This window comes from Benincasa hispida, chromosome 11, assembly GCF_027475165.1.
Source record: "Benincasa hispida cultivar pf3 chromosome 11, pf3_genome.v1.1, whole genome shotgun sequence".
NCBI classification, from domain to species: Eukaryota; Viridiplantae; Streptophyta; class Magnoliopsida; order Cucurbitales; family Cucurbitaceae; genus Benincasa; species Benincasa hispida.
In genome coordinates this window covers 53,108,410-53,128,631 of record NC_143488.1, presented here as the reverse complement: position 1 = coordinate 53,128,631, position 20,222 = coordinate 53,108,410, and the positions used below count along the sequence as shown (strand labels likewise).

General features: G+C 33.9%; 1 protein-coding gene and 1 pseudogene across 3 annotated transcripts; one reads left to right on the top strand and one right to left on the bottom strand.

Annotated features, from left to right (window-relative positions):
• Nucleotides 1–461: 461 nt before the first annotated feature.
• On the top strand, nt 462–12,634 carry LOC120090618 (altered inheritance of mitochondria protein 32-like). 3 transcript variants are annotated; one of them, XR_005485573.2, is made up of 9 exons: nt 467–964; nt 1,124–1,209; nt 1,628–1,933; nt 2,025–2,108; nt 4,903–5,018; nt 5,723–5,910; nt 6,004–6,036; nt 6,107–6,447; nt 12,115–12,634. XR_005485573.2 is itself a non-coding variant. In XM_039048336.2 (5 exons), the coding sequence occupies exons 1-5, from the start codon at nt 596–598 to the stop codon at nt 5,000–5,002; spliced, it is 945 nt and encodes a 314-aa protein (XP_038904264.1). In that variant the 5' UTR covers nt 462–595; the 3' UTR covers nt 5,003–5,364. The 3 variants fall into 3 exon arrangements, 1 of the variants encoding a protein (XP_038904264.1); XR_005485576.2 differs by lacking the exon at nt 4,903–5,018; XM_039048336.2 differs by lacking the exons at nt 5,723–5,910; nt 6,004–6,036; nt 6,107–6,447; nt 12,115–12,634 and having other exon boundaries at nt 462–964; nt 4,903–5,364.
• LOC120090617 (putative pentatricopeptide repeat-containing protein At3g01580 pseudogene) lies at nt 5,522–6,842 on the bottom strand (annotated as a pseudogene).
• Nucleotides 12,635–20,222: the final 7,588 nt, after the last annotated feature.

The window sequence follows — 20,222 nt, the reverse complement described above, 5'->3', positions numbered from 1 at the left end:
TTTTTTTTTTTTCAAACTATAGGTGTAAATTCTAATTATAAACCATAATACCTGAAGTTTAATTTCTTCCAAAGTATAGAGACAAAAATTTCAACTTATCCTATAAATTTTATAACATTACAAAATAATAATTATATATTTTTTGTTGGATTGTTTTCAAATAAAGGAAGATGAACAAAAATATTTATATATATAGCAAAATTTAATTATCTATCTGCGATAAACTACTATGTCTATATGTATAATGATAGACATAGATAATAGTCTATTGCAGATATAGTATTTTATTATGCTATTATTTGTAAATATTTTCAGTAGTTTTATCATTTAAAATAATTTTCTATTTTTATAACATAAAATCATGTTCATAAATAAATTAATAAAAAGTTATTGTCAATTAATATTAAGTGAATTTCTACCGCCAAACATATATATGAAACTTAAAATACAATCGTGTTTTCGTTTAATCTATTGTTTTCAAATTCTCTACCAAGCATCTTTATGTTATCTTTTATCCCCCGCGCATTTAGTTTTCAGTACTCTCAGCGGCCTTCGGCGTCAGGGGACACGGCGGCGCCGCCCAAAAGACGAAGCTATGCGGTTATGGCGTCCACGTCGTTCCCTCTCACGTGCCGAGAAAACTCCACGCGAGCCTCTCTTGCTCTTCCGTTCTACCAATCTCTCCTCTTCCCACCAAATCCAGTCGCCAATTTTACTCCACTTCTCGGAATCTCGCCGTTTCTCCACATTCTCCGTTGCCGAAGACGAGAAGTATGGCTTCCGGCGGCCGGATATGTATCGGAGCAACCTTGCCGGAACCGTTGCTGCTTACGAGCGCCATGTGTTCCTATGTTATCGAAGTCCTGAATTCTGGCCGTCCCGCGTTGAACACTCGGACGCTGATCTGCTACCAAACCTCCTATCTTCTGCCATCAAAGTTCATAAGAATGAAATCTCTGTTAAGGTTAGTAATGCACTTTTGATGATTGAATTCGAACGATGGTTTATTTTGTCCATGAGATGGCTTTGTTGTTAATGCCATTTAAAATCCTGTATATAGTTTAATGAATTCGAGTACCCTTCCATCTCTTTTATATTTCTCCTGCTCGTTTTGGCTTGCTAGACGAAACTGACGATATGCGAGGCAGGTGAGGGAACGGAGTATTCGGATGGAGATGTATTGATTTTTCCGGAAATGGTCAAATACAGGTGAGAGAATTGATTTAGTTCTCATTATTGATTGACTTATTTTTAAATAAACTAAATGATAATGTGCGTCAACAAACTGTAGTTACCATACAAACTAAAGTCTGATTTGTTCCAAAAGGTAATTGAACTGTAATCACGGTAGATTATAATACCAATTCCAATTATGTGGCCAATCTTTAGGATCTTTGAAGATCATTAATGTTTTTCTCATATTATTTTTTCTTACCTGTACTTCACGAGTTATTGTAGACAAATTATGATCATGGGTTTTTTTTGTAAGGGTTATTTTGTTCAGTCCAATGTATTATCACTTTCATTCCTTAAGAGTTAATTTGATGTGACTCATTTCTGCCATGATCTTTTTTTGTTACCATATGAGCAATGACCCCGTCTCCCATCACACCCACCCAATATACAGGGGCTTGAAAGATAAAGGTGTAGAGAGGTTTGTTGAGGATGTGCTTTTGAATGGTAAACTGCAGGCCTCTGGAGAATACGATGTTTTGGCTGGCTCTTACATTTTTGTATGTGCACATGGTAGTCGAGACCAGAGATGTGGTGTCTGTGGACCAGTTCTTGTTTCAAAACTTAAAGAGGAGATTAAACTGAGAGGGCTGAAGGATCAAATTTATGTCCATCCATGTTCACACATTGGTGGACACAAGTATGCTGGAAACTTGATTATATATTGTCCAGATTCAGATGGGAGAATCATGGGGCATTGGTAAGACAAGTTTTAAATGGGGAAAATACTTCACCACCACTTAGAGATATTTTCAATTGATTTATTAGATAATTATGCATATTAAATTTAGGTATGGCTATGTTAATCCTGAAGACGTGCCTGAATTGCTGGACAAGCATATTGGAAAGGGAGAGATAATAGAAAGGCTTTGGAGGTTAGTGTTTTTCTGGTTTTCTATGTTGTCTGATAGCTAATCTTGAGTCCTATTGACACACATCACTATTGTATATTAGGAGCAGCTGCTAGTAGCTTGTCTTCTTATTAGTTTTATGGACATTTTCACTTGTTTTTGTTTGCTTTCATTTAAGTGTTTATTTGTGACTTAGATATGGATTCAGTACAACAAATCATTTTCAAGGAATAGGTGATGAATCATCCCTACTAGATTTGTTTATTTACCAATAATTACTAAATTTATTTAACCTGGCCATGTTTGATTATTTTTTTCTTACAAATACAATGATTAAAAGGAAGCAACGTACTAAATCAAATTGCAGTCTACGAACTCCTATTTAACCTAGTTTTGCCATTTTTTATTTTTTTATTTTTTTATTTTTAATATGCTTATTCCCTCTTTCACCAGCATTTTTTTTGAGAAAATTTTTTGGAAATCTTTCTCAAGCATTAACAAAACATTTCAATGAGCAAGTTTTGCTACTAGTATGTGTGTCTGCGACAACTTTGAACCTATGGAAAAGAGAAAAGGTATTGATTATGAAAATTTTAAACTACTGCAAAAACATTCATAAACATTTCAGCCTAATGCCATGATGTCGCATTCAGTAGGTAGGGCCGTAGGGGGTTAATATGAGAGATGACTAAGACGTTTTCCTTTTTGGATTCTCCCCCCTTCATTATGTTGTCTTTGTTCAAAGGGGGTAGACCATTGAGACACTGACCATTTGCTGCTTCACTGCTCTTTTGTGGCTAAAGGCTGGACCTTCTTTTTAAAAGAATCCTGTCTGTCGATTTGTTTCCCAAGAAGGTTGAGGACTGGTTGCTCGGCTTTTGTTGGGTATTTGTTTAGAGGCAAAGAAAAGATTCTTCGGTGTTGTGCAGTGAAAGCAACCTTGTGGATAACTTGGAAGGAACGAAACTTTAGAATCTTCGAGAATAGCTTAAGATTCTTTTGTTTATAGATACAGCACTTGGTTTCATGTGGGAGTTCAAGTCATAAAGAATTTTGGAGTACTTGCAGCCTTGCCATGAGTATTAAAAAATTGGAAGGTCTTTCTCTGTTAGCTCTTTTGTTTGGAAAGGGTTCTCTCTACCCTTTGTCCTTAGGTTGTCTTCCTTCTTGTCCTTTTGAATTTATACTTCTCAGTTTCTTATAAAAAGTGGGTCTCTAATCACGTTGGTGGTGATATGAGAATTACAAGTGAAAAACATAGAATGATCAATATTCAATACAATATATAATTAGAATAAAACAGAAACTATCATGAGCTCCAATATATAGGGGATTAGACGGGATAGTCTATGCTTCAGGGTGGAATATAGAGTTTTCGAATCTAGATAACATAAAGGAATCAAAATTCTCAGTTTCTTATAAAAAAATCTAATCACGTAATTGATGATCTGAGAATTACAAATGTTAAATATGGAATGATCAATACAATATATAATTAGAATAAAAAAGACACTATCATGAGCTCCAACATATATGGGATTATACGAGATAATCTATGCTTTAGGGTGGATATATAGAGTTTTCTATTAGGATCCCTTTTAACAAGAACAATACTCAAGAATATAGAATAAACTCAATAACAATTCAATTACAGAAATATAGGAACATATATTGAAATATGCTATAATCTCGTAAGCAAAATGAACAAAAATACCCAATAGAACAGTGTCAAACGAACACTTTCAAGAGGGCTGGAAATACTCTCTCAAATTCCCAAACTAGGAAATCCCACTAAATTCTTCACACCTTTCTCTCACCCCTCCCTCCCTATTTATAACTGAAATTCATAACAAACTTACTATCTAATTACTCATATGCCCCTTCTAACCTCCCTACTAATATTCTACTAATATTCTACTAATATTCTTCTTATTTCTATAGCTAGGGCCTTACGTTTTGAAATCTAGATAACATAAAAGGAATCAAAATTCTCAGTTTCTTATAAAAAAAATCGATCTCAATCATGAGAATTACAAGCATTAAACTTAGAATGATCAATATTGTTGCAAAAATCAAAGTAGCTGTGATTCTACTTTGAGAAAATGAAATTGATGGAAAAATAAATGCGGTAGAAGTAAATCAATATTTCAATGTTTGTTAAACAATGAGAAGAAAAATGAAAATGAGAGTGAAATTTAAACTTCTTATTGAAGTAGAAAAAAAATAGTGATACACAAAATGTGGTACACAAATGGTGATGCACAAAATGCGATACTCAAAATGTAGTACACAAAATTGTGATACTCAAAATGTGGTACAATCAAAACGTGGTACACAAAATTGTGATTTGTGACACTTACAATACATGGTAGCACATCTTTATATAGGACAAGGATATGAATCTAATTAATACTACTAACCTACAATTTAAAATAATATTAAAAAGAGAAACTCCCAAAACATTAAGGAAACTTAAAAATAACAAACCATGTAAATCTTAGATTTAACATTTACTTAGATATCAAACTAAAAATTAAATATAGCAATAAATTTAAGAAACTCAAAAATTGAAATTTAATGAAGAAAAACCTCATATCTCAACAAATACAATATATGATTAGAATACAAAGAAACTGTCATGAGCTCCAACATGTATGTGATTAGACGGGATAGTCAATTCTTCAGGGTGGATATATAGAGTTTTTAAATCCAGATAACATAAAGAAATCAAAATTATCTGGGTACATGACAGTAGAGCTTGGAACCTTTCTTTTCTCATTGTCCTATAAGTTGAGAAGATTGAGATTGACAATTTCAGGGGTCGAATGGAGAGGACCTATGATGAGGAAGGTATAAAAGGAGACAAAGATGAACTTCCTAGTGCTGAAATTTACAAGGAAACTACGAACAAGCCTTGAGAGGAGGACAGCCAAGGTAACAATTAGAAAAGAAGTGGGCAGGGCACGCTTTCCTGCTGGATCAGAACTTCTGAACAACGTGATATCTTATTTCTTGCTGCTCTTGTAGTTGTATGGGCTCTGGCAACAGTTGTTGTGGCTTGCAGACTCTTGCAGAGGTCCCGCTAAAAATATGTTCTTAGATTATGTTTATATTTCCATGTGGCTAGTCTATGCACCAATGTTCTGTTGGAACGCATACTGGCACTTGGGAAACAAAAAACAACGGTACCTTAGGGAAATGATATTCATATTTTCCTTTTACCAGGTGATTATGAATTGTGAAAACATAGCAAATAAATGGAATTATTTTTTCTGCTCCACTGCGGATTGTTAGTTGTGGTTTTGACTTTCTCAAAGCGAAGCACAAATCTTGTATCCAATGGATTATATTTTCGTAAATGGTCCTATAATCAAATCACCGACCACTCAATTTGCATAGTTTCCTCAACTTGCATGGCACCTTCAATTGAATGTTTATCATACAATTTTTTCAATGCCCTATAGACAAGAATTTGTATTAGAGCTATAACCTTCATCTCTCATATTAACATTCAAATTCCTAGCAACCTATAAATGTGATCAGATTCTGGGTGTAATTTGTCATCAGTTACAAATTTTTTTTGCTGCAAGCTCTCCCAACTCAGATTTGTGATGACTACAAGCGACACATAACTGCAGGGCACTTCTGGATTGGCATTTTTTGAACGAAGTCTAGTGCCCTGTCAAGTTCTCCTGTTTGACCAAGAAGATCAATAATGATGCCATAATGCTCTGTGTCAGTATGTTGGGGTTTTTTCTGTATTCATGCAACAATATGTCCAATATATTGATCCCTTCTCCATTCAAACCGGCATGGTTACAAGAAGGTAAAAATGAGAGAAATGTTACTTGGTTGGGCATAACTTCTGATGTCTCTATCATTTTGTCAAACAGTTCAAAATCTTTTCTTCCTTGTCCAGGGATTTCCATAGTCTGCCATGATCACACTCCAGGTAACTCTTTTACTTTTATTTCTTCAAATACTTTCATTGTATTAACTATGCTGTCACATTTCAAACACAGCTCTATGAGCGAAACTCCTACAAAAACATTATGGATGAAGCTAGTTTTAACAACATAGTCATGGAGGCAAAGTGCTTGTTGGAGAATGCTCAAAGCTGAACAAGAAGCAAGAATTTTCACTATGGGGACAACTTCAGGATTTATGTTGTTCAACAGCATGGTATTGAAGGTTTCCATTGACATGGATGATATCTCATTTGGAGAATATCCACCTATCAAGGCAACCCAAGTAACCAGGGCACTTTTTCAAGCATGTCAGGGGGTTCTTCAGGTGAAAAGCATTTCATGTCGTATAAATCAGAGCTGTGGAAATTGAAACATCCAAATCCAAAACTTTGCTGGTAAGAAGTTCACGGATCCTCTTTCCCACTTCCAAGTTACATGCAATTGAACATGTCTGTAATGCCCCAATCACGGTGATTGGATTGAATTTGGTTTTCCTATTAATAATTTTATTGAAAAGATTTAGTGCTGCCATTGTGAGAACACAAGCAATCAAGGAGCTCCATGAAATTACATTTTTTGCCAGCATTTTCTCAAACAAGTTGGCTGCAGCTTTTAATTTATTTATTATTATTATTTTTTGAAGCAAAGATTTCATATAGTTATTGTCGAAAAACAGCTTGCGGTTGGGCTTGCTTCTAAGAGATTAGACTCTCGGATGAGACTAAGCAGCCACCGACCGTTCTGACGCGCCCCTGACCTATCTTGACTAAGACCGAAAACCTATAAAAAATGGAGCCTAGTTTACCCTAGGGATATTTTAGTAATTGTGTGTACCCTAGGGCTTCTCACTAGTCTATTTATTTGGCATATTCTCTTGTACTTTGTGTATCAGAATTAATAATAAAAATCAGTGTCTTTCGTGGTTTTTCTTCCTGTACTAGGGTTTCCACGTAACTGGGTTGTTATTCTCTTCCCTACTCTTTTATTTTTTAACACAGTATCAGAGCTAGGCGATGAAACCCTAGCCATTATGGAAGAGAACCAACCTCAATCATCTTCTGCTGATGGAACTTCGTTTGACATGAAGACCGCTATTTGAGCAGCCGTAAAGGAATGTTTTCAAGCAGTCCTGCCGGAGTTGATTTCTGCCGTCCAACTGCAGTCGATGGAGAGCCGGCATCGGTGGAAACCGCCACACCAGATAGAAGAGTTGAGCGAGTCCAGACGAGTCATCGACGGACGGACAGGTATGTTTTCGGTTGATTCCAATCGTGGGTCGCCACCAGCCGCACCGGTCGAGGCCAGATCCATCATATCTCTTTGCGCGCCATCACAACCCTTCGTGCCGTCACAACCCTCCGTGCCGCAGCTCTTTGCACCGGTCGGTCCTTCTGCGCCAGATCCGTCCAATCTACGAGGAGTCACGCCGAACACGGTAGATCCGTCCGCGCTTGGCCCTAGTTCGTTCGACCAACAACGAGCCGGCGACCACTTTCAGCCGGTGACCTCCCTCCAGCTGGTGATTACCTTCCAGCCGGCGATCTCCTTCTAGCTGTTAGTGGCTGCCTCGTTTCAAGCCGGTTGTGGCTCGACTCAATACCCAGATGAAAACCCGGTAAATTCTTTCCCTATTTTACCCACTACAAATATCCTGTCTGGATTTCCCTTAGTTGATAGTACAACCAGCTTGAGTACGGTTGGAATCAGTACCATCGCCCAGTCAGACAATATACAGTCTTTTGGTCTTATTAGTGTGAACGGTAAAAAACCTTGGATTGTTGACTCAGGGGCGACGGATCATCTTACTGGTACCTCTGATCAGTTTCTCTCATATTATCCAAGTGCTGGTAATGAATGAATTAGGATTACAGATGGGTCATTCGCATCTGTTGCGGGAAAAGAGGATTTATCTCCGTTTGAGGGTTCGGTTTTGCAGGACATTTTGCATGTTCCTAAAATTTCATATAATTTGTTATCCATCAGTAAGATTACAAGAGATCTGAATTGTCAGGTAGTATTTTCACCTGACTCTGTTTTATTTCAGGATCTAAGCTCGGGGACGACGATTGGCATTGCCCGGTACGATAGGGGACTCTACTTCCTAACTGATGATGCTTCCTCTAAGAATGATTATAGGACTAGCCTTGTCTCCTTAAATTTTTCTAACTCTGAGAATGATTTTCTGTTATGGCATTACCGCTTAGGACATCCAAACTTTTAGTACATGAAATACTTATTTCCGCATTTATTTCGCAATATTAATGTGTCTTCTTTAAAGTGTGAAGTGTATATTCGTGCCAACAGAATCGTGTCTCCTTCCACTCCCAGCCCTATAAACCACTCAAGCCCTTCACCTTAGTCCACAGTGATGTTTAGGGTCCCTCACCAACCACAACCTCCACAGGGAAACGCTGATTTGTCACTTTTATAGACGACCACATTCGGCTTACTTGAGTATTTCTTCTCACTGATAAGTCCGAGGTGTTATCTGTATTCCAACAATTTTATGCCACTGTGGAAACCCAGTTTAATGCCAGAATTGGTATTTTGAGAAGTGACAATGGGCGGGAATTCTTTAACACTTCCTTTCAGGAGTTTCTTGCATCCAAAGGGATTATCCACCAGAGTTCGTGTGCCTACACTCCCTAACAAAATGGGGTAGTCGAGAGGAAAAATCATCATTTGGTGGAAGTTACCAGGTCCTTAATGCTATCCACATCACTCTCGTCTTACCTATGGGGTGATGCCATCCTTACTGCTGCTCACTTAATCAACCGAATGCCTTCCCGAGTCCTCAATTTTCAAAACCCGTTAGATTGTTTGAAAGAGTCCTACCCTACGACTCGTTTAGTCTTCGATGTACCACTTCGAGTTTTTGACTGTGTTGCCTTTGTTCACTCCCATGGTCCAAACCGCATGAAATTTACCCTCCGTGCTAAAAAATGCGTCTTTGTTGGATATCCACTCCATCAGCGTGGGTATAAATGTTACCACCTATCCTCTCGCAAATATTTTGTTTCCATGGATATCACTTCTTTGAGGATCAACCCTTCTTCCCTGTTAACCATCTTCAGGGGGAGACCTCTAGTGAAGAGACTAACTGGTCCACATATACAGTTCCTTTGGAGTCATCTCCTATTCCCTAACATGTCGGTCCTACCCTCTCTACCAATCAAGTCCCATAGATAACATACTATAGAAAGAATCTCAGGAAGGAAGGAGCGTCACCTGTTGCATTTCCGGCTCCGGTCTATGAGTCAAACCCGACATCAGTTACATGTATTCCTGAGATTGATACTTGTACTGAGACTAACGAGTGCAAGAGGAAAAAGGAGGAGAAGGTGCTGACAACACCACTATAGCAGATGGGAAGACGACAGTGAATGACGATTCAGACACAGCTTTAGAAAATGTGAGTGATACTAGAGATAATGGTGAAAAGGTGGTGATTTCTGAAGATGAGAAACAAGAAGAGGAGACTAGTGATCACAGTGAAAATTCTGACAGTCTGAAGGAGTATGATGCTTCTTTTGATTTTCCAATAGCCCTGAGGAAAGGTATTCGGTCATGTACAAGGTACCTTATGCATAACTACATGACATACAGTAACCTATCATCTGAATTTAGGGCCTTTACCACTAGTTTAGATGTAGGGGTGATATCGAGTAACATACAAGAAGCAATGAGAACTGAAGTTTGGAAGGCTGTTGTTATGGAGGAGATGAGAGCTCTGGAGAAAAATGGAACGTGGGACCAAGTGATCCTACCTAAAGGGCACAAGACAGTTGGGTGCAAATGGGTTTTCACTATAAAGTACAAGTCAGATGAGTCCGTTGATCGGTACAAGGCCAGGTTAGTTGCCAAAGGGTTTACTCAAACCTTTTGGGTAGATTATTCCGAGACATTCTCTCCAGTAGCTAAACTCAATACTATCTGAGTATTGCTATCAGTTGTAGTTAACAAATATTGGCCTCTACATCAACTGGATGTAAAGAATGCCTTTCTCAATGGAGGAAGTCTACATGAATCCTCCTCCTGGATTTGAAGACTAGTTCAAACAGCGAGTCTGCCAGATGAGAAAGTCGCTTTATGGGTTGAAACAGTCTCCGAGAGCTTGGTTTGACAGATTTGCCACTTTTGTCAAAGGACAAGGGTATACCCAAGGGCACTCAGATCACACTTTTTACAAAAAAGTCAACTTCAGGGAAGGTAGCAATTCTCATTGTGTACGTTGACGATATTGTGCTCTCCGGTGATGATGATGATGAAATTGTGAAACTCAAAACAAAGATGGCCAAAGAGTTTGAAATTAAAGACCTTGGGAAGTTGAGATACTTTCTCGGAATGGAAGTAGCCCGGTCTAGGGACAGAATCTCAGTGTCCCAACGGAAATACGCGATTGATCTTCTTACGGAAACATGAATGACTGGGTGCAAACTTGCTGACACCCTAGTTGAATATAATTCAAAGCTTAGCAATACTAGTAACAGTGTTCCGGTCAATAAAGAGAGGTATCAGCGGTTAGTTGGGAAATTGATATACTTATCTCATACGAGACCTGATATTTCATATGCAGTGAGTGTTGTCAGTCAGTTTATGCAGGCTCCTTGTGAAGAACACATGACAACAGTTGAACGCATTCTACGATATCTGAAAGGTACACCTGGTAAGGGGTTAATGTTCAAGAAGTCTGATAAATGCTGCATTGAAGCCTACATTGATTTTAATTGGGTAGGGTCTGTTGTTGATAGAAAATCAACATCAGGGTATTGCACATTTGTTTGGGGTAATCTTGTGACCTGGAGGAGCAAGAAACAGGGGGGTTGTGGCCAGAAGTAGTGCAGAAGCTGAGTATCGGACCATGAGTTTAGGGATATGTGAAGAAATCTGGTTGATGAAAGTGTTGTCAGATCTTCATCAAGACATTAAGCTCCCAATGAAACTGTTTTGTGACAATAAGGCAACAATAAGTATTGCAATTAATCATGTTCAGCATGACAGAACAAAACACGTTGAGATCAACCGGCACTTCATCAAGGAAAGACTTGACAACGGAAGTATATGCATTCCTTATGTTCCCTTAAATCAGCAAATTGCAGATGCGCTCACAAAAGGGTTACTGAGACAGTTTTGTTTACTGTGTCAGCAAGTCGGGCCTTATTGATATTTATGCCCCAACTTGAGGGGGAGTGTCGAAAAACAGCTTGTAACCTTAGGGGTATTTTAGTAATTGTGTGTACCCTAGGGGTTCTCACTAGTCTATTTATTTGGCCTATTCTCTTGTACTTTGTGTATTAGAATTAATAATAAAAATCAGTGTTTATCGTGGTTTTTCTCCCTGTACTAGGGTTTCCATGTAACTGGGTTGTTATTCTCTTCCCTACTCTTTTATTTTTTAACAGTTATAAAGCCATGTATGCTACTTCTGACCCTTGAATTTGACAGTTGAGTACAGGTCGATAATAAGCTATCAGGTGTGGTAGGGTCGGGGTTTATACATGCTTGGTCATCGGTATACTCATACCCAGTTATCATCAAAGTCCACAAAATCACGTTTGGTTGAGAAAATTCCAAAAAAACGTGGAATTGCTCATGCATTTTTCTTATTTTTCTTTATGAACACATGAACAGTCTTTCCAAATGCAAGTGCGTACAGCCCTGTGTAGGCCTTCTATTAGAATGTCTTCAATCTATTATTTGTTAGAATGCCTTGAAATCTATTTTGTATTCGTATTTATGTTATTGACGATTTTGGCTCTATAGTTTAGGGAGGTGCACTATATATAAACCTTTTAACCCTACAGGTGCCTTTACAATTTGTAATATGATACTCTCTCTCTAATAATAAGCTGCTCTCTCCTTTTGCCCGTAGACGTAGCTAATACACTGTTAATGTATCACATAAATCTATGTTGATTTCTCTACTGTTTATGTTTTATCCTTTTCTTTGTTTGTCGATTGCATAACACCTTCAAAAACTATAGGAACAGTGAAATTATCTTTCATAAGATACTATTTCATGAAAGAGATATAAAGTTTGTCCCCATTGATTCTATTTGCAGAGGCTTCTGAGAAGAGCATTTAGCAGGTGTATCGTTTTGCTCGGCATTTCTTTTAACACCTTATGTGCTCAGGAGAGAGGTGTAAATTTCCCATGGAGAGAACCGTGTTTGATGGTGAAGAAACTGTCATGGGCAAGGCCAACTAACATGTGACATTGCAATTGAGCTAGAATTTTGGTACAATTACATTTTCCAAACCACCTCACTAGCTGCTCCTTGCGTTTCATGTATATGATATGTGAGCAGCATACCTATCAAGCTTCATTTCCAGGTTGGTTGATTTGGGTAGCGAGCGGTATCCTTTCTGGCTCCAAATTATGAAGGAGGCACAAATCAATTTGATCGAAGCTTAAACAGGTTGCAAAAGGGACGCCATCTAAATGTAGGATTTATATTGAAAGTTCATAGATTAAGTTTGGACATTTGAACATATATAGATGAAAATTTTAATGAAACCTAATTTTTAGACCGAAATGGTACTTAATTTAACTGAAAGGAAAAACTATTGTGATTGAATTAATCTTGGATTTTGGTGGTAATGTTTTGTTAAGTTTTTATGAGGATCAAGTCAAGTGATGGGTGGTGAAGGGATCTCAAATTTGAATGAGAAAAGGATAACTTTGAGTATTGAGCATTTAGTTTAGGTACACGTATTTGATTAAAGGGGCATTTGGGGCAATGACTATCCTAAGATTATAATAATCACATTTTGCTATAGTAAATACTATTTTGTTGTTTTTAATTAGCTACGGTCAATATTATTTCAAAGCTCAAATTTACAACAATATTTACTATTTGCTATAGTGTTTATTATTTCATTTTCAACCTAAAATAGTTTACACATCAAACACACTATTATAGCTCAAACTAAAATAATTTACATCTTAAACACAAACTATTATAACCTAAAACTATAATAACCAATTCTTGTTTCAAATGCCCCTAAGAGGTAAAAGATTTAAATCTCTTATCTTACATATTGTTGAATTAGAAAAAAAAAAAATTCATACAATATTTAAGATGAGAATCTTCTTTAATATGAATATGTTACTAGTTTAAGTCTTAGATTTCAAATTGGATCATTTCACGTATACTAACATTGTCCTGCCTGTAATATTGTCAGAATATCTATACTAATTTTGAATGTGATTTGAGAGAAAATATTCCTTACAAGATGTGTTGATGTGAGAACTTGGTTATAGGTCCACGTGGGCGGATAGTCGAGGTGATGAGACGAGGGGTAAGGGTCACATTATTTTGGTACTTGTGTCTAACATGTTCTAATGCTTCAATGCTTAGATTGAGAAAGTGTTGAGTAGAGCTAGGGTAAAATTGCATACTTACATACCGTATGTGTTTCACTATTTATAGAGACCTCTGTCATCGCTTGAGAAATACGCTCTTGGTTCACTTAAGACCAAACTCTGTAGGTTAGATGGTTCAATTTAATAGTTCTTTAGCTTTTTCATAAGCTCGAAATGTCTACCACGAGAGTCTTGACACGTGGTGGTGCCAAAGGGAGACCTTGTGGGAGTCCATGTAAGGGCTCGATTTCTACCAATTACAAGATTGATGCTTCAACAATAAAACAATAAAAGGGAAAAAATATTTGGAAAATTTGTACTGGTGGGTCAAATTTCGAGGCCCACCTGAAATTTGGCCCAACTTTAAAAAACACTCAATTTTTGGCTTTTTGATGACGCCAGCCACGTGTGAAATATCCGTTTAGTACCAAAACGGTCGATGTCGCACACGTTCTGACTTTCTTTTTCTTCTTTTGCCTTATTTTCTTCTTCTTTCTAGAAGAAGAAACAAGAGGAAGAATTCAAAAGATGGGGAAAAAGTCGAGGAAAAAATGATGGAGAGCAATGTGAATTGGATAGCGAGAGGAAAGAGCGAGAAATCTGTGTTGCGTTTGGCCTCGCACGCGTTTTGGGATTAAAACGGTACTTTTGCATGCAACGTCATTAGGAGGTCAATTTTCGAGTGGCTTTAAAAGATAGATCAAATTTCAAGTGGGCCTCAAAATTTGACTCTTTCGTACAAATTTTTCAAAAAGTTTGGCAAACAAGTCTTACCACAAAAATTTGGATGATTGGTGAGGGTTGGGGAGCGATGTAGAATAATAGTCAAATCACTTATTCACCGACACTTTATTTTCACATACCAAAAAGGCACCGTTTCTTTTTTGACAAAGCAAACGAAAAGAACAAATACTGAAGACTCTTTCTACCTTTTCTTTCCCTTTTTCCTTTTCATTTTCATTCCTATGTCAGCTTTACACAACCATAATCTCCCAAAGTCTACAAACTCAACATTTCCATGGTCCATTTTGTCCCTCTTTTAGTTCAATTATTAATAGAATTATAGAAAATTTCCTAAATAAAGTCACATTTATTGTAAGTTTCAAGTTAATATTTTATCCATTTTGGTATAACAATATTAATAATATAAATATCTTTCTAAAATTTTTGAAGGAATGTAGTCGATAGAGATTTGTTGATAATTGTCCAATTCAAGATCCAAAGGCCACAGGCGAACTCAAGTCCATAGCATATTAGGGAGAGACATAAGAGAGTGTGTCCCAAAAGAGATATGTAAATGTTTTGAGGTTTGGGCCAATCAGTTGAGTCGGTGAATGTATACCAATTGTAAAATAATTGAGTCGGACTCAAATTGGCACCCTGCAACTTCGTGTGCTAGCAATGTCTCTAACATCGATGTTGTTACACGTAACCAAAGGGTGTTTGTTAGAGAACCCTTATAAACAACCTCATTCGACCATCCCAAAGGGGAAGCCTCCAAAGAAGAGATCCAACCTTCTTTTGTGCTTAGTTGAATTAGCCACTCCTTATACTAACCTAAGCATCAAAGTGTAGTAGGTTCAACACTAGACTAGTGCGAGGGTCTTTTATGCAGGATAGCTCGGAGTATCTTGTGACCAAACTAGGTAGAAGCGGGCTACCGATCAAGACGATTGGGACCCATGACGAAGCCCAACGCAAACAAGATTCGAACGTCAATAAGATTATTTTTTTAGATGAGTTAACTATAAAATAATGGTATGAACTATGAACTAATTTTGAGAATTATTAAAAATATGGAGATTAAATAGAACAAAAATCTAAATTTAAGGAATCAAAATGATATTTTAATGTAGTGTGCTCTAAAAGTTCTTCATTCATTTCAACTACTTCAAATTTCCCCATTGACACTAAATCTTTTATTCCACCAATTTGATTGGTTGTATTTTACTCTACTATAAACTCTTTCAAGTTTGAAGAAATTAATTTAATGACTTTTAATCTCTTTTTCATGGAGATTGTATCTTTGATCTCTTCAAACTACCATACAAAGAAAAAAGTCAAAATTTTCCATTCACAAAACACACATGAGATGGAAATTCTGAGAGAGAGAGAGAGAGGAGGTGGTTAATATTGGATTGAAATATTAGAGTTGAAAAATGTTAATTTTGATTTTTTGGAGTTTATTATTATTATAATAATAATAATTATTAATGATTGAATGGCAAGTTGAAGTACAAAAGTCATTGATCTTAGTATTCTACATAATGGGAAAAAGTTAAGAGTGTTGTCAAAGCCATGTTAGGATCTTTTTACTTTAAAATTTTCTTTGACCAAGCAAAAAAGTATTTTCAAAATTTTCATGGTAAAATCTTTAAAATATTTATTTTAGAAACATTTTCATGGTAAAATATTCAAAAATTTCATGGTAAAATAGGTTTGTGTACTACTAAAAATATTCAATCCATTAGGTAGTTGAAATTTCAACTTTATATCTTTTAGATTCCTAACTTTTAAAAATATCAAATATGTCTCTAAACTTTCTAATTTGTAACTAATAAATCTCTACATATTTAACATGTTTTTGAAAAATTAATAAATTTATTAGACATAAAATTAGTTTCAACATCTAATAGGATATTAAACTTTTAATTCTTGTTAGGGTTTTATATTACCATTTGTTTCTCCTTTCCAATTTTAATAAAAGAAATCAAGTAAAAATATTTTTTTATAAAAAAAAATTAAGCCAATTTTTTTTTTGAATAATTACAAAACTATTTATGAAGTATGGTCTTAGATTATTATAGCTGTGTTATAATAGTTTGTGTTTGAAATATATATTATTTTAATTTGGATCATGATAGTAATTTGGATTATGATAGTATGTGTTTGAAGTATAAATTATTTTAGTTTGAGAAGAAAATAATAGACACTCTAACACATAATAAAAAAAATGATGAATAAAAATAGTAAAAGTTGCAATAAATAGTAAATACGGTAGCAAATAAGAGTTTTAAAATAATGTTGACGGTACCTAATTGAGAATACAAAATAGTATTTACTGTAGTAAGAGATGGTTAATTATAGTCTTAGGATAATCTTTGTCCCAAACACATACTTAAACTTTCAATTATAAAAACGAGCCATTAAATTTATACAAATATTAAAGTTTGACTCTCAAACTTATATAATGTTAAATTTTTATCATTTGAGATCTAATGTCTATAACTATTATAAGTTTTAGTGTTCAATTTTAATATTTGTAAAAATTTAACGATTTAATTTTTACAATTGAAAATTTAAAGGTATAATTGTATCTATCATCATATAAATCGGGATAATTTTTACTATATAGTCCAAAATAAATAATGATAAATCTGAAAATTTTCAATGAGCATAAAATAATTTGGGGGACAAGGTCACAAAGGTTAGGTTAGAAAGGCTAATAATTGATTTTAATCGGCAGCTCTAAAGTTTATGAACCGACATGACGTCATGTCGTTCAACAAATTTGGATTTTCAGACAAGTCGTCCAAAGTTCTAAACGTGTCGGTGTGTCCTAGTCAACGTTTGCCTTCGGCCACGTGCCAAATCCGACGGCCATCCTTTTCACACGTGTCATAAGCTAATGTTTTCAAAATTGAAATTCCAAATAATACCTTTTTGCAAAATTTCCAATTTGCCTCTGCTGGTTGAAAATTATGTCAATTAAAATCATAAACTAATGATTGGACTAATTCAACTCATAAACTTTTATAAATATATAAATTAATATCGATTTAATCTGAAAAATATTATCCAAAATATATAATTGTTGCAATTACATTTTCTAGTTTGTCGTAAGTGAATCAACTATCTTGAGATTAATTTACAAAAATATTAATTTTAAATCAATACAAATATTAGTTTGTGATTTAAATTGGATTTAAATTGATATACTTCTAAAATTTTAAGGTAGAAATTGATATTGGCCCTTTTTTCAAATTTATTCTTCATATCTAACCACTTGAAATTTTGTGTTAAGGTAGTTCTAACCTCCTGATCGAGATTCGAGAGTATATATTTAAAAGAGTTGTGTCGTGATTAAGTTATCTACTTAGTTACTTTTTAGATTATATATAGAATTAGATGTTGAAAGAGTAACCAAGATCTTAAATAATTTAGAACCAAGGAAAATACAGTAAGTATATAACGAATATAAATGAACACAATATTTTTATTGGTATGAGGTCTTTTTAGGAAATTAAAAGTAAAACCATGAGTGTATTTAGATTTGAAATAAACAATATTCTATCATTGAAAAAAATGTAAAGATAAAAGACTGATCTTATAATATTTCGTGCCCTCCAACAAATTTTAATTTAGAGGGAAGGATTTTTAGTAAGGAATTAATTATCAACGAGACAAAAGACATTTGTTATACCTCTAATCTTGGTGAGGTAAATCATTTTTTATCCAAAAATTTCAATTGCATTAACGGTATATTTGATAACTATTTTATTTTATTTTTATTTTTATTTTTAAAAATTAAGTTTATAAACATTATTTTCACTCCAAATTTCTTCGGCCGTTATCTACTTTTTACTGATGGTTTAAAAAATCTAAATTAAAATTTGAAAACTAAAAAAGTAGCTTTTAAAAACTAGTTTTTATTTTTGGAATTTGATTAAGAGTTCAACTATTATACTTAACAAAAGATGTAAATAAAAATGTAAATCGTCGTTGTAAGAAATGGGAGGAAATAGGTTTGATTGTTAAAAACCAAAATGAAAAAATAAAATGATTATCAAACGAGACCTAAATTACATTGAAGTAAATTGGATCGTTAAGTGTTAGCAAAGATTCTTTTCCTCAAATTTTTAATAAGTATTTTAATTTTTATCTTCTAAATAGACTTTCTTTTGGACAACCATTTGATATAATATCATCATATGAACATGTCTAGTTTGAAGATTTATTTTAAAGAAAAATGATATGAAAATTGTTTGAAGATTTATTTTAAAGAAAGATGATATGAAAATTGTTTTGTTGTTTGAATTTTATTTAGTTTTGAGAGAGTTATTGTTTTTTGTGAATTGAGTAGACTTACTTCTGCCAAATTTGATTTTAATTTGGAAAAACTGAAAGTTGTAGGGTAAAAAATTATATAAATAGTTAAATTACATATTTATACAATATGGTCTAATTTTATAAAAATAATTAGGAAATCGAAACATAGAAACTATATTACAAATCTATCAAAGTGATTGCATTTAGTCAAAGTTTAAAATATTGATATCGACATAAATATCAATATCTTAACTAAATGAAAAATATCGATAAAATGTCGATGTTGATGATTATTTATAGAAAAATATAAAATAAAATAAATAAAATATTTAAATTGATAAATAAATCTTTTATGCTTTAAACATGTTAATAAGTTTATATTTATGTTATTTTTACATTAGTGATTCTTTGTTGTTTATTTTTTATGTTTAATGAATTTTTTTAACGATATAATAGAAATGTCAATTTATGTCCCACATGTCAATGTCGAATATATAGAAATATAAAAAGTATTAGAGAAAATGTTGACATGTACATAAAAATCTAATACCATACATTTAATATAGATATAGATAGATACAACATGGTAGTAGTAAACAAAAAATACAACATAGCATATGTAACAAATTATGATTGAATTCTATTATAAAGTAATCTATGTAAATAGATTGTTTCATATTATAATTATTCACAAATCAATTGAAAACAAGGGTATTTGGTGAACCAAATTTTATTTTTAAAAAAGGAAAGAAAATGAAATGATGGGAAAGAGAAAGGATGTTAGAGAGAGAAGCATTGAGAAATACAATATTTTACTATGGCTATGAGAGTGACTTTTTTTATTTTTATTTTTTTTTTATTTTTACGAATATTCTAATTAGACGTTTCACAACTCATACTATTAATTTTTATAATTTTTTTTCAATACTATTGTTATGGGTGTTTTTCGACTTAAAAGACAAATCTATAATGAAAAATATAACATAAAAAATAAATCGAGATGGAATAGACTAAACACCATTTAGATTCAAGTCGAACAGAGCAAACTTAAAAGAAGAAGGAAATTGGATTAGAACTACCCAATTGCTTGCTAAGGTTATCGAGGCAAGCCTATTCTTTTACAAGGCTCGCTTATTTACAAACCCTTTGACTCATGCCTTCTTCGATTGTTCCAGTTCCTTTTATCTAAACCTAATTTAAAAGAGAATACTGATAACTTTAAAAATAAGTTCATCTTCATAGTCTAAAAATTTTATTGCATTTACTAATCGTCTATGTTCAAAATATAAATTTAACTTATTAGTTTCTATAGATTTTCATGATATCCAAATATTATAGGATCAAACGGATTATAGTTAATCTGAATTCACGAATATCATAAAAAAAAAAAACGTGTTGGCACATAAAAGGTAATGTGAGATTTATCTGGCCCATGTTTTGCCATCATCCACTATTATAATATTAATTCTTTGTTAATTTAAATATATATATATATATATATTTTTTAAAATCCTATAAGTAAAACTTGTAAAAAACATTTTTATATATACTTGAACAATTTAAAGTTGAATAAGAACTAAGAGGCACTTTGCCCTTCCCCATCTTCTCTTTCTCCTCCGTTTAATAACAATTTAATACTGTTAATATTCTTATCGTTTTTATTATTTTATTATTTCATTATATCAAATTATTAATACTAAAAAGAGAGAGTGAGTATTTACCTCCTAAATTAGGAAAAATGGTATTTGTTTAAAA